The sequence below is a fragment of the Apodemus sylvaticus genome, chromosome 1 (genome assembly GCF_947179515.1).
Source record: "Apodemus sylvaticus chromosome 1, mApoSyl1.1, whole genome shotgun sequence".
Lineage (NCBI taxonomy): Eukaryota > Metazoa > Chordata > Mammalia > Rodentia > Muridae > Apodemus > Apodemus sylvaticus.
Genome location: NC_067472.1, coordinates 83,819,493 through 83,840,010, shown reverse-complemented (window position 1 = coordinate 83,840,010; position 20,518 = coordinate 83,819,493). Strand labels below are relative to the sequence as shown.

Here is a 20,518-nt window from a genome sequence, read left to right as displayed (position 1 = left end):
TCGAAACAAAAACAAAAAGCATGTAGGAAAGCCACTTTGTCTATACTCTCTGTTTCAGGAGGTGCAGACAGGCAGGAGGCCCCAGAGCACACCGGCCAGCCAACCTGGAGTGCTTGCTAAGCTCTAGGCCAATAGGAGAACCTGTCTCAAAAAATCAAGGTAGATGGTAACTGAGGAATGATTCCTAAGGTTGACTCCTGACCCCCCCACAAACATGCACACATGTGTACCTGCACACACAAGAACACACAGATAAGCACACATATTTTGTGCCCCAAAAGAAGTGACCAAGCTACGAGAAAGATAGCCTAGGACTGAAGCGTAAGTCTGAGAAGGATTTCGGTGTGAAATACATAGAAAGCTCTCTAGGCAGGTTCTCAACCTGGGGTTGTGACCCTTTGGGGGTCAAGCAGCCCTTCCACAGTGGTCACCTAAGACTGTTCTGCATATCAGTCATTTATATGTATGTTTATTTATATAAATATATTTATATATGATTCATGACAACAGCAAAAATACAGCTATGAAGAAGCAACAAAAATAACTTGATGGCTGGGAGTCACCACAACGTGAAGAACTGTACTAAAGGGTCCCAGCGTAGGAAGGTTGAGAACCAGTACCCTAAAGCCAGGTGTAGTGGCTCACACCTTTAATCCCAGCCCTCGGGAATGGGCAAACCGTTTGGCCAAACCTCCTCTACAGAAGCAACAGAAGTGGTCAATAAGCACATGAAAGAATGTGCCACCAAAGAAACAGTCACAGGTGACAGTAAATGACGGCAGCAGGGATAGATAGAGAGTCCTTGCATGTTGCTCATAAGGCTGTAAAATGAGCCGGGCGGTGGTGGTGCACACCTTTAATCGGCAGAGGCAGGTGGATTTCTGAGTCTGAGGCCAGCCTGGTCTACATAATTCTAGGACAGCTAGGGCTACACAGAGAAACCCTGACTTGAAAAAAACATAATAATAATAATAATAAATAATAATAATAATAATAGTAGTAGTAGTAAGGCTGTAAAATGGTGCAGCTACTTTAAAGTCCATGTCAGGCAGCTCACAACCTATTAGCAACTGAAGTGCCAGGGGATCCGACGCCCTCTCCTGGCCTCTGTGGACACCCACAATACATCTTTAAAAAGTAATAAATAAACCTTGCTCAATGCAAACACATTGATGGCTGGGAGTCACCACAACGTGAAGAGAAGCACACATATTTTGTGTAGTGGAGATGGAAGTGCTCTAAACATTAGATAGTGGTAAGAATTACCATTACACTGTTAATCATCTAAAGGGTGTTGTCAAAAAGAAACACTGATCTGAGCGGGAATAAGAATCATAGGAAGTGGAATTACCTCCTGCCAGAAGGGTTGTGACATGGTGCAAACGCTTAGGAAACCCTCTAGCAACTTCATAACAAGCTAATTGTTCATTTACTTTGCAATCCCATACCTAGACATCTAGAAAAATGTAAATGTATGGTCATTCAAAATTCTGAACACTATTTACATAGCAGATTAATTCATAATCATCATGGTCTGAAACCACCCAAATATTCAGCAATGACATGCATACATATTGTGGTGCATCCATTCAAAAGACTACCCATCACTTTGTATGCTAAAGTAAAAATTAATTCAAACAAAACTAAGAGGGTAGAGAGTGGCATTCTATTTACAGAATAAAAGTAATGTATCAGTGGCTGGTGGGCATGGGAAGGCGGAAGGGAGGACAAAGGAACAGAGGAACCTTGACTCTCCAGACCACGATGGCAGCCACAGGAAGACGACAGGTGCAGTCTCAGGTCACTGGAGATTACCTGCAGGGCTTGCTGGTCGGGCAGGGCCTGGCCTGGCCCTCGGTACATGCTCAACATCTCCCGCAGCACCCTCACATGGCTGCGGACCTCCTCGACTGCACTGACTCGCCTGGACACCTTTTCCGACTTTTCTTGTTCCTTTGAAGGAAACCAAATAGACAGAAGTAAGAGGAGTCACCTGGGTAACTCTTAACTAAACACCAGAGAGGGAAAGAGTGCATGCTGGGAGTTCAGGAAGTCTTGAACACTTGAGTAGGGGGGCTCGCCCAGAATTCCTGCAGATAACAATACCATCTGGGGACCTGGGGACGGACTCCTCAACTGTACATTGAGTCTCAATCCTTCTGGAACATATTCCCAAACCTAACTGTGTTAGCATCAAGAGCTTCGTCCCACGGAGAAAAGAAGCTGGGAAGCTCTGCGAGAAGTCTCTAATCTACTCACCCTCCTGCTGGTGCCATTCAAGATGAGAACATCTCTCCTCCAAGGTAGCTGTTCTTCACACCTCACACACACCCATACACTATCAGCAGCCCTGTCAAATGCCGGGTCTATAGCGCCAACTGCAGAAACACCTACCTCCTTGACCAAATTCTTGATCAGCCGGTTTGCGGCTTGAAGATCCTCAGGGTGGTTGCTCTTGAGAAGTCTTGTCAGGAGCTGAGGAGTGAACAAGAGTGGGTAAAGCTGTAATTCCCCCCAGCTGTGTGGAAGCACAGCAATTAGCATGACCAATGAGGAATTAGCAGGACCGATAGCCCTACACTGGGGCTATTGTGCATTATCCTACCAAGCCAGACAGTGATACTGGAATATGGGCGCTGGGACTATCAAGAAACATGGCTTGGAGCCGGGCAGTGGTGGTACATGCCTTTAATCGCAGTAACTGGGAGGCAGAGGCTGGTGGATTTCTGAGTTCAAGGCCAGCCTGATCTACAGAATGAGTTCCAGGATAGCCAGGGCTACACAGAGAAACCCTGTCTCAAAAAAAAAAAAAAAAAGCTAAGAGATTAGACTGTCATTCTACTTATAGAATAGAAGGCAAATAGTAATGAGCTGACTGGTGGGAAAGAGAAGGGAGACATTTTCTTTTTTTTTTAATATTAATTTATTTTATTTTTATAAGTACATTGTACAGATGGTTATGAGCCACTATCCGGTTGCTGAGAATTGAACTCAGGACCTCTGGAAGAGCAGTCAGTGCTCTTAACTTCTGAGCCCTTCTGAACCATCTCTCTAGCCCAGGAGACATTTTCAATTGAAGAGAGTACTACTTGCACATAGTGAGCAGAAGCCAGGGGTGTTGAGAGATCCTTTGGAGTACAAAGTGGCTACACAGCAGAGAATTTTCTAACTTAAAAGACCAAGAGTGGGGCTAGTAGTGTACTTAGTTATAGAGCACTTGACTAGCACACAGTCCTAGGTTCCATGCCCAGTAATGTAAAAAATTATATAAATAAATATTAGGAATATTGAAGTAGACCTGGCCACATGCTCGAAGATGGGATACACTTTCACCAAAGTCTTATTTCCCGTTTAGTTCCATACTGAGCAATATGCCTGGCACTCGGAGTCCCTCCCCAGATGTGGGAAGCCTACCATTCCTGGAAGTTTCCAGGGAAAGGACAATGGGCTGGGTCGGGCTTATAGTAACTAAAAAGGCTCCATGCCAGCATACGCTATTCCCTTCCCAATTCCACCTGTATACAGACTCCCCCACCCCAACAGGAATAAAGGATGGCACACAGCATGGCGTTTACTATGTGGCCCACCCACAGGAATATCAGACTTCATGTCTAAAAGCCTGCAAGCTGTTCCCAATCCTGATTCCCAAGCCAGAGGCACATAAGCCACCACGCCAGAAGGAGATCCTTACCTTTGACTTTTCCTCATCAGCATCAAAGATGCTCTTTGGCCAGGGAGACGGAGGGGGCAAGATTTTATCCATTGGTAGTTTAGGATCTTGCTTTATGATTCCTAAAATACGTCGATTCATGAGTTAAGATGTTGTTATCGAAAAAATCCAGGATAAAATCCACAAATCTCTGATTCCTAACAACTCTATTAAGCAGCAAGTCAGGCATTATCAGAACTGAGGTTCCCGGGGATGAACCCTGCCCATCCTTAGCTCCGGCTCCACCTCCCATTTCTCCGGGGACACTTTTTTTTTTTTAAACATTTGTCATTTAACATTTATGGGAGAGGCATATGCACTCAGCAGCACACGTGGAGATCAGAGGACAGTTTGTGGGAGTCAGTTCTCTTTCTACCACATGGGTTCCAGGAAATGAACTCAGGTCATCAGTCTTGGTGACAAATGGCCTTCCCACTGACCTATCTCACTAGTCCAACACTAATTTTGAGGAAAAACAACCAAACCCAACTGCCACTTTGTCCTCCTTAGAATGTGAAAAGCTGTGAGTGGGGGCTGGAGGCAGCCGGGCTTTGCTGATGTCTACTCCAGGGAGATTATCATCTCTGGGTAAACAAAGCTATTTTATACACCTGCTTTCCTTTAATTCTTTTAATCCGTCACATTAATTTTAGTCAAAAGAATAGGATCTGAGTCATACTTATAGCTCTGGTGGAGATCCGACATTTGAAAAGTTAATCCAGGGGGCTGGTGAGATGGCTCAGCGAAAAAGAGCACTGACTGCTCTTCCAAAAGTCCTTAGTTCAAATCCCAGCAACCACATAGTGACTCACAACCATCTGTAATAAGATCTGACACCCTCTTCTGGTGTGTCTAAAGACGGCTACAGTGTACTTACATATAATAATAAATAAATCTTTTAAAAAAAAAAGTTAATCCAGGGACAGGAGAGATGGCTCATTGGTTAAGAGCCCTTATTGCTCTTCTGAAGGACCTGGACTTAATTCCTAGCACCCCCATAATTGCCCACACCTGTCTGTAACTGCAGATCTAAGAGATCTAAAACCCTCGCAGAGACATATATAAAGGCAAAACAATACACATAAAATAAAAATAAATTATTTTTTAAAAATTAATCCAAATTGGAGGTGGGGAGCTAGAGAAATGGCTCAGTGGTTAGGAGCACTGGCTGCTCCCCTAGAGGACTGGGGTTCAATTCTCAGCACCAACACAACAGCTCACAACTGTCTGTAACTCCAGTTCCAGGGGATCCATCAACCAGGCATGCATGTGGTGTATATGTATGTACATATAAGCAAAATACCTACACACATATAATAAATAAACCTTCTATAAAAAAAATAAAAAGCAAATCCAAATGGATAACTGTCAATCACTGGGGTAGGAAACTACCTCTCCAAAAAGGTGTAACTTCAAGGAACATGATACATGTGAAGGCATGTTGAAACAATGGAAGAATACAGTTCTTTTAATGAGCTCTCTACCCCAGATGAACCCTTCCATGCAGATCCCCACTGCTAAGCTTGCCTACTTTTCTGAGCTCTAACTTTATTTTTTGGTTTTATCTTTTGCATGTGTAATGTTTGTACATGCTCACATGTATACAGGCATGTTTGCATGCATGTGGGTGGAAGCCTAAAACTGATCTCAGTTCACCCATTATATGGAGCCTAGCTGGTGGGCTTGCCCAGGAAATCATGTTACTCTCTCCTGAGTGCTGGGTTTACAGGCGGCCACCATGCCTGTGTGACTTCTATGTGAGCTCTGAGGATTTGAACTCTGGTCCTCCGTCTTGCACAGCAGGTGTTTTATCCACTGAGCTATCTCCATGGCCTTGAGTTCTAATCTTAAAGGCTTTTGTGTGCCCTCTCAGGAAGCAAAGGAGACTTTAGGAATTGTGGTCAACTGTTTCCCACCTTATTCTTTGGTTTTTGGTTTGTTTTTTTAATGATTTACTTATTTTTATGTGCATTGTGAATCTGGCTGCATGTATGTCTGTGTGGGGATGTTGGATCGCCTAGAACTGGAGTTATAAGCAGTTGTGAGTCAGCTGAGTACTGGGAATCGAGCCAGGGTCCTCTGGAAGAGCAACCTGTGCTCTTACGACTGAGCTATCTCTCTAGCCCTTTTGAAAATATATAGCAAAGGCTGGCCTTGAACTTTTGATCTTCCTGCCTCTACCTACTTCAGCAAATCCTTTGGTGTGCACCACCACAACTGGTCCTTATTCTTTTATAGAACTTGAGTTATGCTGACAGCCAGCAAGCCCTAGCAATTCTCCTCATCTCTCTCCTTCACAAAACCAGCATTTTATTTGGGCCCTGGGGATTCAAAGTCACATCTTCATTCTTGTACACAAGCACAGTTTGTTACTCACTGAGCCACTTCAGACATCACTGTAAGACCTGCCCCCATCTGCACTGCTGTGTGGGGGGCATGCCTGCTGCTTCCCTGACTTAGACTCGGAATGCATGACTTTCTGTCTTCCTTCTTTCCATAGTTCCTCCTTCCCTACAGCTGCTGGGATTCACAGCTTGCCCACAGCTCTGTTGGGTTTTTTTTTTTCCTCTCAAACTCCAATAAAACTGTCTTCATGGAGCTAAAAAAAACAAAAAAAAAAAAAAACAAAAAAACAAAAACACCCGGGCCGTGGTGGCTCACACCTGTAATCCCAGCACTCTGGGAGGCAGAGGCAGGCGGATTTCTGAGTTCGAGGCCAGCCTGGTCTACAGAGTGAGTTCCAGGACGGCCACAGCTATTCAGAGAAACACTGTCTCAAAAAAAAAAAAAAAAAAAAAAAAAAAAAAAAAAAAACCAGCTCATCAATTAAGAGCACTGACTGCTCTTCCAGGGGTCCTGAGTTCAATTCCCAGCAACCTCACAACCATCTGTAATGTGATCTGATGCCCTCTACTGGTGTGTTTGAAGACAGCAACAGTGTACTCATACATACATAAAATAAATAAATCTTTAAAAAAAAAACAACTGTCTTCATGTTTCCTTCTGAGTCTATTTTATCTACAAGAGAAAGAACTTGCAAAAGAGACCCTGATTCCCCAGTAATGATTTCACTAAACATCAACAACCTTCAAGAAATACACCTGAGACATTGCTTACTGATAGCTTACTTAGCTTATTCAAGTACCACCTAAAATAAATACTTCTGCAGATAGAAAAACAAACAAACCCCACAAAACAACATATACAGGCTTTATATCACCTCAGGAAGTCAAGAACTGCCACAAAAATGAGGCCAGATTTAACTGTCCTAAATCCTGTCCACTATGGTGTAATGGCGCTCCGTGACTCCCCAGGGCCCAGAGATGACTGCAAGACCTCGGAGACAGCTCCCCAAAGGCTGAGTGCATGCAGCAGGGAAAACATCGAATGCTGAACCCAGTTCCTTCGTGCAAAGAGCCTGACACATGACACAAATCCAAGAACTAGGCAGATCACAAAAAAAATAGATGGCTATAACTCCTGTCCTGTCAATAATCTTAGGACACTGGGTAACTTGCAATTTAACAACTCTTCTTGAAGACACATGTGGAGAACACAAGCCAACGACCACTTAAGCTAAACACTAAGGGAAGATTGGTGATTATAAGGAGCAACGGGAAGCAAACCAGTAAACGTCCCTCAGCTACCGGGCATCATGCCAGTCCTGGGAAGCTGAGACAGGAGATGATGAATGAAGGCCAGCTGGGTGAGGGCACACAAGTGGAGACGAGATAACAACTGGGGAGACTCGGTCTTGTCCCCAACCATGTGTGTTCCAGAGATGGCAAGCACCTTTACTTGCGGAGCCATGTTGCCAGCTCCAGCCTGAGAGCTAAAGGGGATCTTAGGTGACACAGTGCTGGCTCCCATGCAGGAAGCCCAGTCTCCCTCAGCTACACAGTGAGCTTGAGACCAGCCTAGGCCACATGAGACCGAACCAACACAACACAATAAGGACAGGCAACAAGAACACTGTGGTCAAACCTTGCTTCTTCAACATCTGATAAGCATCTCGGATCTTGATGTCTTCTGGAAACCAGACTGTCCAGCTAAAGAGGATTTCAATAACTCTTCCTTTAACCTTCTCCGTAGCCCAGGCCCCTAAGTACTAAAGTAAAGAGAAGAATTAGAGAGCTGAAGGGACTCGGGCTAGCTAGCCAACCCCCACCCCCACCTCTCACTCAAGAGATGCTACTGAAGTTCAGAGTGAAGCTACCCAAGGTTGCCTGGGAATAAGACACGTCCAGAGGGCAAGTTCCCTGGCAACAGATCTCAAAGCCTCCTCTGGATTCAAGGCGATCCAGTTGGCACCACTAACACAAAAGCTCATCCGGGAGCAGAGCAGAGCACAGGGGCTCATTCCTATAGCCCAGAGGTTCTCAACCTTCCTAATGCTGTGACCCTTTAATACAGTCCCTCAGCTTGCAGTGATCCCCAACTATGACATTGTTTCATTGCTATCTCATACTTGTAATTTTGCTACTGTTATAAATATAAATATCTGATATGCAGATAGTCTTAGGTGACCCCTGTGAAAGGGTTGTTTGACCCACAAAGGGGTTAAAACCCACAAGTTGAGAGACCCACTGCTGAAGTCCCACTAGCTAAGAAACCAAGGTTGGAGGACTGCCCCAAGTTTGAAGCCAGCCTGGGTCAGAACTCAACTCCAGAGTTGCACACTAGGTGCCCGTGCCATGTGAGTGACAAAGCCACATGTCAGGAGTAAAGGTGCAGCAGACAAGGCAAGAGGCAGCCTGAAGCTTAACAGTCACACCTGGCCATCACCCCGGCTTCTCTACTAGGAAACCAAGACCTCATGCTACAGTTGCTCACCTCCTGTAGGCTGCATGGCCTACCAGCACATGATGCCACTTACAAGGAAAAACAAGCCAGCTAACACTGGAGGGACGGGGGTCAGCTATGAACCTGGCTGCTCTTTCAGACACTGGCAAGGAGACAAAGGGCCCCTGCTCCCGACAGGTAGGCAAATTCTGCCAACCTGCCTGTCACCTGCAGGATGATAAAGGTTGAAGGTGGGGCACAGGTGCAACATGGTGGGCAGACCGAGTCCAGGTACTCACCTTTGGGGACAATACTTTGATCAGCTCGTTCAGGAATCGGAACTTGGCCACTTCGTTGTGGAACTTCTCCCCACAGTGGTTCATGCATATCTCCAGCACCTGCAGACAAGATCCCCGTGAGCGGAAGCCAGTACCCCGGACTTGCCTTTGAGCACAACAGGCTGGCCTGGAGGCTTACAGGCCTCAGCTGCTGATGTGCAGAATCATAGCTAACTTTCCCTCAAGTCCTTTCTCAAGTTCCCTAACCTTTAGGAGAAAGAAAACCTTGCTAGGCTGGGCTCTGGCTCAGCCAGTAGCCTTTGCTAGCATGCTAGAAGCCCTCAGTTCCAGCAGCATACTAAGTGGGTGTGCACACACCTAGAAATCCCAGTACCTGGTAAGCAGGAAGCAGGATAAGTTGTTGGAATCTATCCTTAGATACTTTACTGAGTTCAAAGCTAGCCTGAGCTACATGAGCTCCTATATCAAAAAACAAACAATGTTGGGGCTGGAGATAGCAGAGCAGTTAACACTGGCTGCCTTCCAGAGGATCTGAGTTCAATTCTCAGCAACCACATTGTACTACACAACCATCTGTAGCTCCAGATCTAGATCCGACACCCTCTTCCGGCCTCCCTAGGCACCGTACACATGTGACAGGCACACATACATTCATGCAGAAAAAACAATGATGTGCATAAAATAAATATTAAAACAAAAACAGTGTCCAGATGTGGTAGTGCACACCTTTATTCTCAGCAGACCCCGGTGGATCTCTAAGTTCCCGGACAGCCTGGTCCACCTAGTGAGTTCCAGACCAGAAGGGGCTACACAGTGAGATCCTATCTTAAAATAACAGTACCATGTTTAGAAGTGCCATGTCTGGGTCCAGAAGAAGCCTTGTGGGGTAATTAGATGACTCTCTGGAAAAGTGAAACTGGCCCAAGTGTCTTCTCCTCCCCAGAAGTAGAAACCTGGTACACAGTGCCTAAGAACTGCTTGCTCAACCACGCCTGGCATCCAAAGGCAAACTGAGACTGCATTCCAGAGCCCAGACTAGTTTTCTCTTTTCCTTTTTCTTTCTTTCCCTTCTTTGTAGACAGGGTCTCTCTCTTATGTCACCCTAACTGTCCTCAACTCAATGTGTAGACCAGGCTAACCTCAAACATAAAGATCAGCCTACCTCCCAAAAGTTGAGATTAAGGCATAAACCACCATGCCCAGCCCACAGTGGTTTTTCAACATATCAAATAAGTCTCTGTTTTTGAAACAGAGCCTCATTTCAAAGCCCTGGCTGACCTAGAACTTTTTATCTAGCTCAGTCTAGTCTCAAAAATAGAGCTATCCCTTTGCCTTCTGTCTCTAGAAGGCTGGAATTACACAGGCCTCTACCACCACAATTTTTTCCAGGGCTGATCTCAAACTAGGATCGTCCTGCCTTAACCTCCCAAGTCACACAGCTAGCCCCAACTTTCCTTTAAAGATAACAAGTGGCCTTATTTTCAATTCTAGAAATAGGAAATATTGCATTATAAAAAGGCGGTGGTGCTAGAGCGATGGCCTAGTAGTTAAGAAGACCTGCTCTTCTCGCTGAGGGCCCAGGTTCAATCCCCAGCACCCACATGGTGGTTTACAACCTCAGGTCCAGGGGAACCTGCATATTCTTGGGCCTCTATGGACACCAGGCATGCACACAGTGCACATTTTTACACACACACAAAACACTCATACACATGAAAGTACACCTTTTTTCTTAAGTGTTTCCACCAATATATACATATCCAAAGCCTTCATACTAAAATCTAGACTTCTGAGCTCCTTTGGGAATGAGGAGCAGCCATGAGCAAGGCCCGCCCAGCAGCTGCCCTGTGCCCGCGGGCACCACTGCTCCCCAGCCCCAGCTCTCACCTGTCTTCTCTCTGCTGCTTGTCAGCCCTGATCCTCGTTGGGGAAGCAAACGGGAGTAGATTCCTCCTTTCCTTCCCCCAAAGCGAGCTCAGTGCTGGCTCAGTAACTCTCTGGGATTTCCCCCAGCCTGCTGTCAATGCCTTGAAAGGAGAACCTGTCTGGTGACCTCAGTGTTCTTTCTGGAGTCAACTATGTGGGCTGAGTGGCCAGCCAAACTCACCGTCAGGGCATAAAGGGCTTCCTTCTCCTGTGGAGACTGGATCTTGTGGGCCAGTAGCCAAGGCGCATGTGTCGGGCTGAAAAAAAACCAAAACAGAGCAGGATTCTGGGTGGGGTGGACAGGCTAAGCAGCTCAGTCCATACTTTCCCCCTTGCCCTCAGGAAGGCATCCCAGAGCAGAGGAGGGCACGCCTGACAGAGTGCAGGCACAAACCCGAGAGACAGTGAGGCTCTCCCACCCTAGCTCTGTCTGTGGTACTTGGAGCCAGCTTCTGCCCCAGCCAGGGTAGTCAGCTCAGAGCAGCAGAGACCCCATCCATCCCACGACAGCCACTAGGTAAACATTAGAGTGAGAAGAGCGAAAGCTTGACAAACAGCGACTGTGTGGCGCTGTGTAGGTCAACATCGGGTGAATGACTAGCTCTCATTGAGCTACATCCAACAAAGCCTCGCTCTGGGTGGAGACATGATTCAGGGGTAAGCGCATAAGGCCCTGAGTCCAATGCCCATCGCTGCAAAACTGAAACGCAATAAAATGAAAGCCTTTCCCTTCTTTCTTCTATATTAAATAGTGTATTTAAATCATAACAAATAGGGGACTAGGAGACAGATCAGCAGTTGAACACTTGGTGTGAATGCAGAGGACCCTGGTTCAGTTCCCAGGACCGATATGGCAGCTCACAACCATCCCCAGAACTCAGGTCCAGGAATCGGACCTCTTTTAGTCTTTGTAAGTATCAGGTATGCATTTATATACATGCAGATAAAATATACATACATTTAAATATTTTTTTTATTTTTTTTAAACCACAACTAATACAGCAGTGCTTTTTATCACTGGAAAACCTAGTTCCATTTGTGTTTTATAACATAGCACAATTAAGTTAAAAAAAGTCAGTCATGACATAACATGCCTTTAATCCCAACATTCTGGAGGCAGAGGCAGAAGAATCTCTGTGAGTTCAAGGCCAGCATGGTCTACATACAGAGTTCTAGGATAGCCAGGACTATGTAGAAAGACACTGTCTCAAAAAAAAAAAAAAGAAGCAAAACAAGTTAGTTTTAAATATAATAATAACAATAAGGGGCTGGAGAAATGGCTCAGTGGTTAAAAGCACTGACTGTTCTTCCAAAGGTCCTGAGTTCAATTCCCAGCAACCACATGGTGGCTCATGGGATCTGATACCTTCTTCTGGTGTGTCTGAAGACAGCTACAGTATATTCATATACATAAAACAATAGATAATTCTATAATAATAAATAATAATAATAATAATAATAAATGCCATACCAAGTTGCTTTGATTGTGGAAGAAAGGAAAAGAGCAAAATGGGTCCCAGCTACAGTCCCAGGCACGGAGACAAGGGTCTGAGACCTGCCTCCTGCTCTCAAAGTCAAGTGTGTCTATAAAGGAGCTTACCCGCTGGGGTCCGTGTTCACCTGCTCACAAAACTTCTGGATGGCTGACCAATCCTGCTCTGCCATGCTTGGGTCTGTGGCTTTGTCTGTCAAGGAATCGACAATAAAGTTAAAGAAAGCATAACAAAAGAAATGTAAGCCTTCTGCACAGGCTGTGACGTCATATGCTAGAGGCCAGAGAGGAGGGCAGGCAGCTGAAGGGCAGGGGCGATGCCTGTGTGGTTCACCACAGTCAAGTACCACACGCCAGAAATGTTATGTCCTTACTGTAGATACACTGGGTGCGTAAGTGAGAAAATTAATTGGTAAGCGCACAGCCATTTCTAGAGCCAAGGTTGGCCTGTGTGTGCCTTCTTGCCAGTGTCAGGATCACCCACATGGCTTTGGCACAGGACTGACTTGGGTAGCAGCCACCCTCCGCAACAGCAAGACAACAGCCTGCTGCAGGAAGACTCTGGTTTTGGTTCCAGCATTTCCTACAACATTCTCAGCTCTGGCTTGTCCACCCTTGTCCTGGCCATGAAGATCTACTCTCAGGGGTGAAATTTGATGTTGTTATCCTCTCGTCTAGAGGCCTTTTCCTCCTCTCAGAGGCCCACTCACTCTTACAGCCTCCTCAGGAGACAGCTCAGTGGATAAAGGTGCTTGCCACCAAGCTCAATGACTCGAGTTGGGAAGGAAAGAATTGACTCCAAAAACTTCTCTGAGTTTCACTGTGCACTATAGTGTGAGGCAAACACACATACACACACACACACACACATACACACCACTGAAAACATAATTTAAAAAAAATTTTAGAAAAAATTATCAGGGGCTGGAAAGATGGCTCAGTGGGTAAGAGCACTGACTGCTTTTCCAAAGGTCATGAGTTCAAATCCCAGCACCCACATGGTGGCTCACAACCATCTGTAAAGGGATCTAACACCCTCTTCTGGTGTCTGAAGACAGCTACAGTGTACTTACATTAAATAAATAGATAGATATATAGATAGATAGATAAATAGATAGATAGATAAAAGAACAATTATCAGAGGGCTGGAGAGATGGCTCAGTGGGTAAGAGCACCAACTGCTCTTCCAAAGGTCAAGAGTTCAAATCCCAGCACCCACATGGTGGCTCACAATCATCTGTAAAGAGATTTGACGCCCTCTTCTGGTATCTGAAGTCAGCTACAGTGTACTTGCAAATAATAAGTAAATAAATCTTAAAAAAAGAAAGAAAGAAAGAAAGAAAGAAAGAAAAGAAAAGAAAAAGATAAAACGAAAGTTTCTTAAAAAAAAAAAAGAAAGAAAGAAAGAAAAAATTATCAAAATTCCTACTACAGAAAATTCCTCCCCATCCCGCTACAGCACCAAGTCTCTGCCCTTCTGTCTAGGAGGGCCCCTTGCTCAAGCTAAAGTCAACTTAGTGCTTCCTACTGTGGTCGCATTCGCGTCACATGGAGGTCATGTGAGACTCAAAGAGCATTTCTATGAACTTCATGCTAAACACTAAAAGAATGTGACTTTTGTCAGCTCCCTCACCTCAACATCCTCTCATGCAGGATCCTAGCTGGCAGGACCATATCTGCCAATCACAGTTCAAACACCACCCTTTCCTACAGACTTGAGAGCCGGGGTAGAGCTCGGGGATATAGCACTTGCCTAGGACAAAAGCCCTGGTTCCAACCCTGGTACCAGAAAAGTAAAATTAAAAGAAAAAAGATTTCCTTCATCTTTCTCTTTGCCATCACATAAAATAGGCGGTACCCCCTTGGAACGTTCTCTCTTTCCTTTCTGACAGGGTCTCACTATCTTGCCTAGGCTGGATCCCGACTCCTGGGCCTCAACTTCACCAGCAGGAGCAGGCTGCCATTTTGACAGCATTCCCCTCCAGACAGTGCTTTGTGGTGATCTCTAAGTCTCCCCTAAATAATCACAGCGGTCAATTACCATCCTTGAACTCTCTGAATCCAATCCAATTATAAAATAAAGGAATATCGTATTTTCCTCGTGGGACTGTCATATGGTTTAGGGAGGGTGTGTCTAAAGTGCCAGCACAGAGTAAGTAATCAATAATAATTTAATTCTCAATAGTCTCCACCTTTTCCCACAAAAACCATGAGCATGCCTTACAGTGCCTATTAAACCCTGAAGACAGATGCCACTTCATTCCTATAGTGCTTAGCAGAGGTATGAAATACAGACATTCTGGAACCAATCATTAAGTGATTCCCCACTAAGATTGCCCCAATTAACTTTATTTACACTCCAACATGTGTAAGTTGATGACTGGTAAGACAGCTTACCTGATAACGGCACCTGCCGCCATGCCTGACAGCCTGAGTTTGTTCCCAAGGGCCCACATGGTGGAGGAAGAACTAAGTCCAACACACACTCACTCACACATACAAAAGAAAAATGTGGGAGGCACCGGAGAGATAACTCAGTGTTTAGGAGTGTGTGCAGCTCTTGCAGAGGACCTGAGCTCAATTCCCAGCACCCATACTGGGAGACCCACAAGTACCTGAAACTCCAGCATCAGGGGATCCAATGCCATACAGTGGCAGACCCACACAGAGGCATAATTTTTTTTTTTTTGGATTTGGTTTTTTCGAGACAGGGTTTCTCTGTGTAGCCCTGGCTGTCCTGGAACTCACTCTGTAGACCAGGCTGGCCTCGAACTCAGAAAGCCTCTGCCTCCCAGAGTGCCGGAATTACAGGCGTGCGTCACCACTGCCCGGCGTGTAATAACTTTTTAAATTGTAAGTCTTGGAGTGAAGGGATGGCTTGGTGGTCAAGAGCCTGTGGTGAATTCAGAGGACCCTGCACAATCAAGTTGCCTAGTTATCCTAAGTCGGGACCCTCTGTAGCTATTTCAGTAAATCATTTAACACGGTGATTCTCAGACTCAGCGCCTGAACCACCTAAGAATAAGTCCCTATTTAAGTTCCAGCTTCAGAACACAAGGTCAACGGTGACACCTCAAAGGAATTTAGACCAGGAAGGAAAGAAAGGACTAGCAGAGCCAGCCCAGTGTGCAGAATCTAGCCTTCTCCTTCCTCCTTGTCTGTGGGCTACCTGGGGAGGAAGACACATGCAGGGGTGGGGGGAGGGGCGGCGCAGCACGGTGGCAGAGAAAGTTAGAAAGCTCCCAAACCCTTAACAAGGGAAGCAGTAAAGGCTCTACAAGACCTAAGAGGTTGTGTCTTTCTTTATCTGCTAGATTCTGGGCGAGGATTCATTCAAGGGTTGCTATGACCCCAAATCGCTGTCACCGCTACTGTTTCTTTCTCTGGCTGCTAGCTAAGCAGGACACCATGCCAACATCCTCGGAAGGACAGACAGCAATGTTATCTTTTCACCCTTTACAGCTGAGGAGACTCTGTTCCAGGCACAGAACAAGAAAACTGTACAAACAAAAGTTAGGCGCCAGGTCAGCCCAGCCCCATGTCCTGCTGGGAAGGTTTGGATTCTTGAAGTAGGCAGGGCAGGATCCCAAGAGAAGTTTGACTCCTCCAAGGCAGGAATGAGGTAATTATCACCTTTACCTGCCCAGGCACCAGAACATCGATGCACAGATAAGCACTTAAAGACAGAGTGAATCTCAGGGCTGGCCTAGCTGGCTGGCCCATGGCTGCCGCCAGAGGGTGGCAATTTTAGTTCTGATATACTCTGGTCCCTGAACACATAATCCCTGACTGTCCAAGCTATTTTGGAGGTCTCAGGCAGCCACAGACAAAATGACCCCCGCCCCCGGAGGACCGGGCAACTGGGTCTGAAGGGTTAGAACAGCTGCTGGGATCTGTCTGGCGAAAATCTAAATCAGATGGGGGGGGGGGGGAGGAGGGACAGCCAGCAAGACCCTTCAAGGATCCCTTGTTCGTTTTGTGACTGTCACAGTCCTCAGCGCAGTGAGAATGGACATCCAGGCTCCCTACTAAGGCTGACCTTAAAAGGGACAAAGAGAATCCAAGAAATAACAACGTCATCACATATTCGCTTAAAAAAAGGTGTTCCTAAGATTTACTGCAAACCTGTTCCTGTTCTGTTCTGGGTCAAAGGTATTAAGACAGCAGCAGAAGAGTTCAGCTGCGAGTTAAATGGCTCTCGGAGTGACCAGTTGAGAGGCCAAATTATCTAAGCCAGCTGCCAACCAATCGCCAGGGTCACCATGACAGTGCTTGGTCACTAGAATCAGAGTGTGATTGCAAGGGGGAGCCTGGAGGTTGGACCAGCTCTGCCTCTCAAGGAGCACAATTCTGTTCTCCAGCAGTGCGGACTTCACAAGGAAATCTCTGCCTAGGGCAACAATTGAGGGCCTGCAGCCCATCAATTATCCAATACAGCCTGGGGGTGGGGAGACCTGCCAGGACCTGTCTGAAGTCAGTAAACTGGCCTGCAGGCCAGGAGAGCAGCTCAGCTCTAGATTTCGAAATCTAAGTAGACTGCAATCCAGAGCTCCAGGGGTGGAATTCAAGTCAGGCAGGAAGGAAGACAGGCTACCACCGGGGAGCAAGTCCAGGTGGAAGCAAGACTGAGGAGAGCCACAGAACGCTTCATTTTACTAGACCAGAGTTCGAATCCACAGTCAGAGACTAAGGTGACCACATCCCAGAAAAAAAAAAAAACAGCACAATACTGGCAACATTTGAAGACACACACACACACCAACTACACAGGGAGCCAGCTAACTGGATTACACTACATTCACACTAGTGCTCACCGTTCTTCATTGCCAAGACTGGGGCAATGCTATATGCAGTCACGTGGAACAATGATAAATAAATGCACTAGCTAGCACGATGTTAAGTTGAATCCCAGCTCAAGAGGCTGAGGCAGGAGGATTGCTACAAGTTGAAGACCACCTTGAGTTAAATACTCAGCCAGCCCAGGCTGCAGAGTAAGACCATGTAAAAAATCAAAAACCAAACAAACAAACACAGACCCTGGGCAAGAAATATGGTTGGGTGTATAAAGGTCCTTGTCACTAGTTCCCCAGGTCTTACATGGTAGAGGGACTGGTGTGCATACAAATAAAACAAAAAAAAAGATAATATTTTCTTGAGACAAAGTTTGTTTGTGTAGCCCTGGCTGTCCTGGAACTCACTCTGTAGACCAGGCTGGCCTTGAATTCAGAGATCTACCTGCCTCTGTCTCCCAAGTGCTGGGATTAAAGGCATGCACCACCCAGAGTTTTGAGGGGGCATAGTGTCCTTTGTATGTTTCGGTAAGTTTCCTCATGCTTTGGGGAACTATCCCTTCTCAAACCAAAGTCTAAAGTTCAGCTAGGCCTCATCACCGCCCTCTTCCACCCCACTGATCTGGTAATCTTTCAATGACATCTTCTTGGTCATCCAGATCTCAAGATCACAATTTAAGGCATGGAACTAAACCAGAACCACTGTGTGTGTGTGTGTGTGTGTGTGTGTGTGTGCGCGCGCATGTAAGGACAAGTGTTGGAGGAGTCTGTGGGTGGCACGGTCAGGCAGGTGTCACTGAGGAGCAGGATACAGCATGGATCCAGACAGGATGGAAAGAAAGCCATTGGCACACATTAGCCTCTACCTTCTCCTAAGAGCTGCTGGCAGGATAAAAATGTTAATAAATTTTTATGAAAGTGAGTTGTTTTGTTGTTGTTGTTTGTTAGACGAGGTTTCTTTGTGCACTCCTGGCTGTCCTGGAACACCCTCTGTAGACCAACCAGGCTGGCTTCGAACTCAGATCAGCCTGCTTCCTGCTTCCCAAGTTAGGAATTAAAGGCCTGTGCCACAACGCCCAGCTATGCAATTTTATAAAAGTCTTAAAACAGTGCCTTATTATAGTGTATAGTAAGTGCCCGATAAACTGAATTATGGAAAGAAAGAAAGGCTCAGAGTAGGAATGGGCCTGACCCCATGCTGCACCATACTGCCACTGAGGTTTGGTTTCTTGGATTTGCTCAGGCCTCTGCTACCCTGCTACATTCACCGCAGAAATGTCTCATTTCACTGTGATATTCAAAAGTCATTGTTCTGTGCAGGCGAGCTGTACACCTGGGCTACATGTTTTGATTTTCTTCCAGCACTCCTGTACTTCCTTCCCCACCTTCCTCAAGCCCACAGCAGTGAAAAGAACCTACTAGTTTGCATGTGCAACCACCTTTATCTCCTTCCCCAGACAAGCACCAAGGCTCTTCGCTTCCGCAGGCCACACCCTGACCCAACACTGTGCAGTCAGACTCCTAGGGACTCTTAACACAGGCCTTAGAAGCCAAGAAGGGGAGTTCCCCATAGAAACCACATAGAGGGCTCTTGTGCCCCCTCCATTATTCTCCAATTCCCACTGGATGCCCCTCCTTCCTCTCACAGCTGAGCACAGGAAAAGCACCTTTTTCACTCCCTCTACGTACAGATCATTCAGTGGTCCTTCAACAAACCTCTTGGAAAGTAGTTGCCACCTTTGAAAAACCCAAGGAATGCTACAGTCAAAGGTTAGTTCTAGGGCAGTGGTGATACACACTTCTACTCCCAGCACTAGGGAGGCAGAGGCAGGCAGATCTCTGTAAGTTTGAGGTCAGCCTGGTTTAGGGTGAATTCCGCGACAACCAAGGCTGAAGTTCTTGCACAGCCTCAGTTGCAGACAGGCTCTCTTAAACATACACTAGCAGCTGCTGGCTCTTACCCTACCCAGCATACACTTTTATGCCCAACTCCAATCCAAGCCTGCTGTTCACCACCACTTCACCAGCCTTCTGTTTCCACCATTTTCCTCAAAGCTCTCTTTGAGGAAAATCTTTTACCAGATTCCAAGTTCCCCTCCCCCAGTCTCCATTTTGAAGCAACCACTGGCCACACCCCTCTCTGTGGCTCTGTGGCTCTTCCCAGAACAGCTTTCCCTGTCTGCTTCTGAACCTTCAGGCTCCTAGTCCCATCTGCCTGGGAAATACCTCCTTGTTCCAGGTCCAACACACCCACAGCAGCCTGCCTCTCAAAACCACCCCTCCAGCTCCTACCCTCCCTGGATGCCCACAGAGCCTCTTCCTAACTGCCTTGCAAGAACTTCAAACTTCAAACCTCATGACACATTTGCTCCTCCACACAGGTGGGGCATCACACAACTACTTTTGATCCCTGAAACCAAGGATCCTTTGTACATTCATCTCCTGAGTCCAGCTCTGCACCCTAAAGGAAGGCTGCCTGGGTGACGGCTATTCCTTTCTGGACTTTGTTTATTGTTTTTGTTTATTGTTTTGTTGTTTTTATTTGGTTTTTGCCTCTATAGTTGGGTTTTACTATGTAGCTCTAGCTGTCCTGGAACTCACTATGTAGACCAGGCTGGCCTCGAACTCACAGGGATCCACTGGCTTCTCGCTCCCAAGTGCTGGAATTGAACTAGTGTGCACTGCCGCAACCCAGCCAAGGTCTTTAATCAAAGTAATGCTCATGCACTTGTGCTTACATTAAAGCCTGCTGATGGGCTCAGCTAATCCTTTCTACTCCTGATCCCCACGGCCTTCACTCCTACGGTACCACCATCACCCACCGCACCTAAAGACCTTATATCTACTCCAAGTCTAAAATCTCACCCTCAACCAACTCACCATGTAGACTGCATGTGGTGCATTCAATAAAGACTAAGCTGTCTCCAACAGCTTCCCCTACACGCTGAAATAGAAAGTTATAGGCCAGCAATGACTCGGAAGATAAAGGTGCCTGTGACCAAGCCTTGTGCCTGAGTTTGAGCCCTGGATCCCACAGAAGAGCCTAAGGAGAGAAACGACACCCCAACCCCTTCCCCAGTTGTTCTCTGAACTCCAGCAGCCAGGAGCAGCATGCCCCACCCCAAATACACAAAATGCAATCATTTTTTAAAAATAATACAGTCCCTTCTGCAGCGTTGATGCTCTCCTTCCTTCCGTTAGCAAATGAGCCTGAGCTCTCTTTCTGGCTCTAAGCGTTGCACTCCCAGCCGACAGGCCTACTCGCTCCCAGAATGTTCTACATTCTCATCCTGAGTTTTTGCAGTTTCCTGTTTAGAATATGGCCTCCTCCATTGTCCACACAAACACTGTATACCAGCTCTGACAAGCCCCAGGTAAATAAAATAACCCCTACTACGTTCAACAAGCGCCCCTCCTCCAGCTTCTGCTAACGAGGTGCTGCTCTGGTAGACAGTAGCCAATGAACATGTCTTGGTGAGCAATGTCCCAGTGGTACCATCTCAGTGCACCCAGCACTCAG

At 46.4% G+C, this 20,518-nt stretch overlaps 1 protein-coding gene across 1 annotated transcript in view; it reads right to left on the bottom strand.

The window, feature by feature from the left end:
• The window catches only part of Gga2 (golgi associated, gamma adaptin ear containing, ARF binding protein 2), a 31,737-nt gene that overhangs the window by 10,513 nt on the left and 706 nt on the right, over positions 1 to 20,518 (bottom strand). Inside the window, exons 2-8 of the mRNA XM_052199932.1 lie at positions 12,317 to 12,401; positions 10,898 to 10,973; positions 8,791 to 8,889; positions 7,694 to 7,817; positions 3,692 to 3,792; positions 2,395 to 2,475; positions 1,816 to 1,953 (exon numbers count right to left, since the gene is read on the bottom strand). Of these exons, the coding sequence (XP_052055892.1) occupies positions 1,816 to 1,953; positions 2,395 to 2,475; positions 3,692 to 3,792; positions 7,694 to 7,817; positions 8,791 to 8,889; positions 10,898 to 10,973; positions 12,317 to 12,401 (704 nt within the window). The remainder of the gene's footprint in view (positions 1 to 1,815; positions 1,954 to 2,394; positions 2,476 to 3,691; positions 3,793 to 7,693; positions 7,818 to 8,790; positions 8,890 to 10,897; positions 10,974 to 12,316; positions 12,402 to 20,518) is intronic.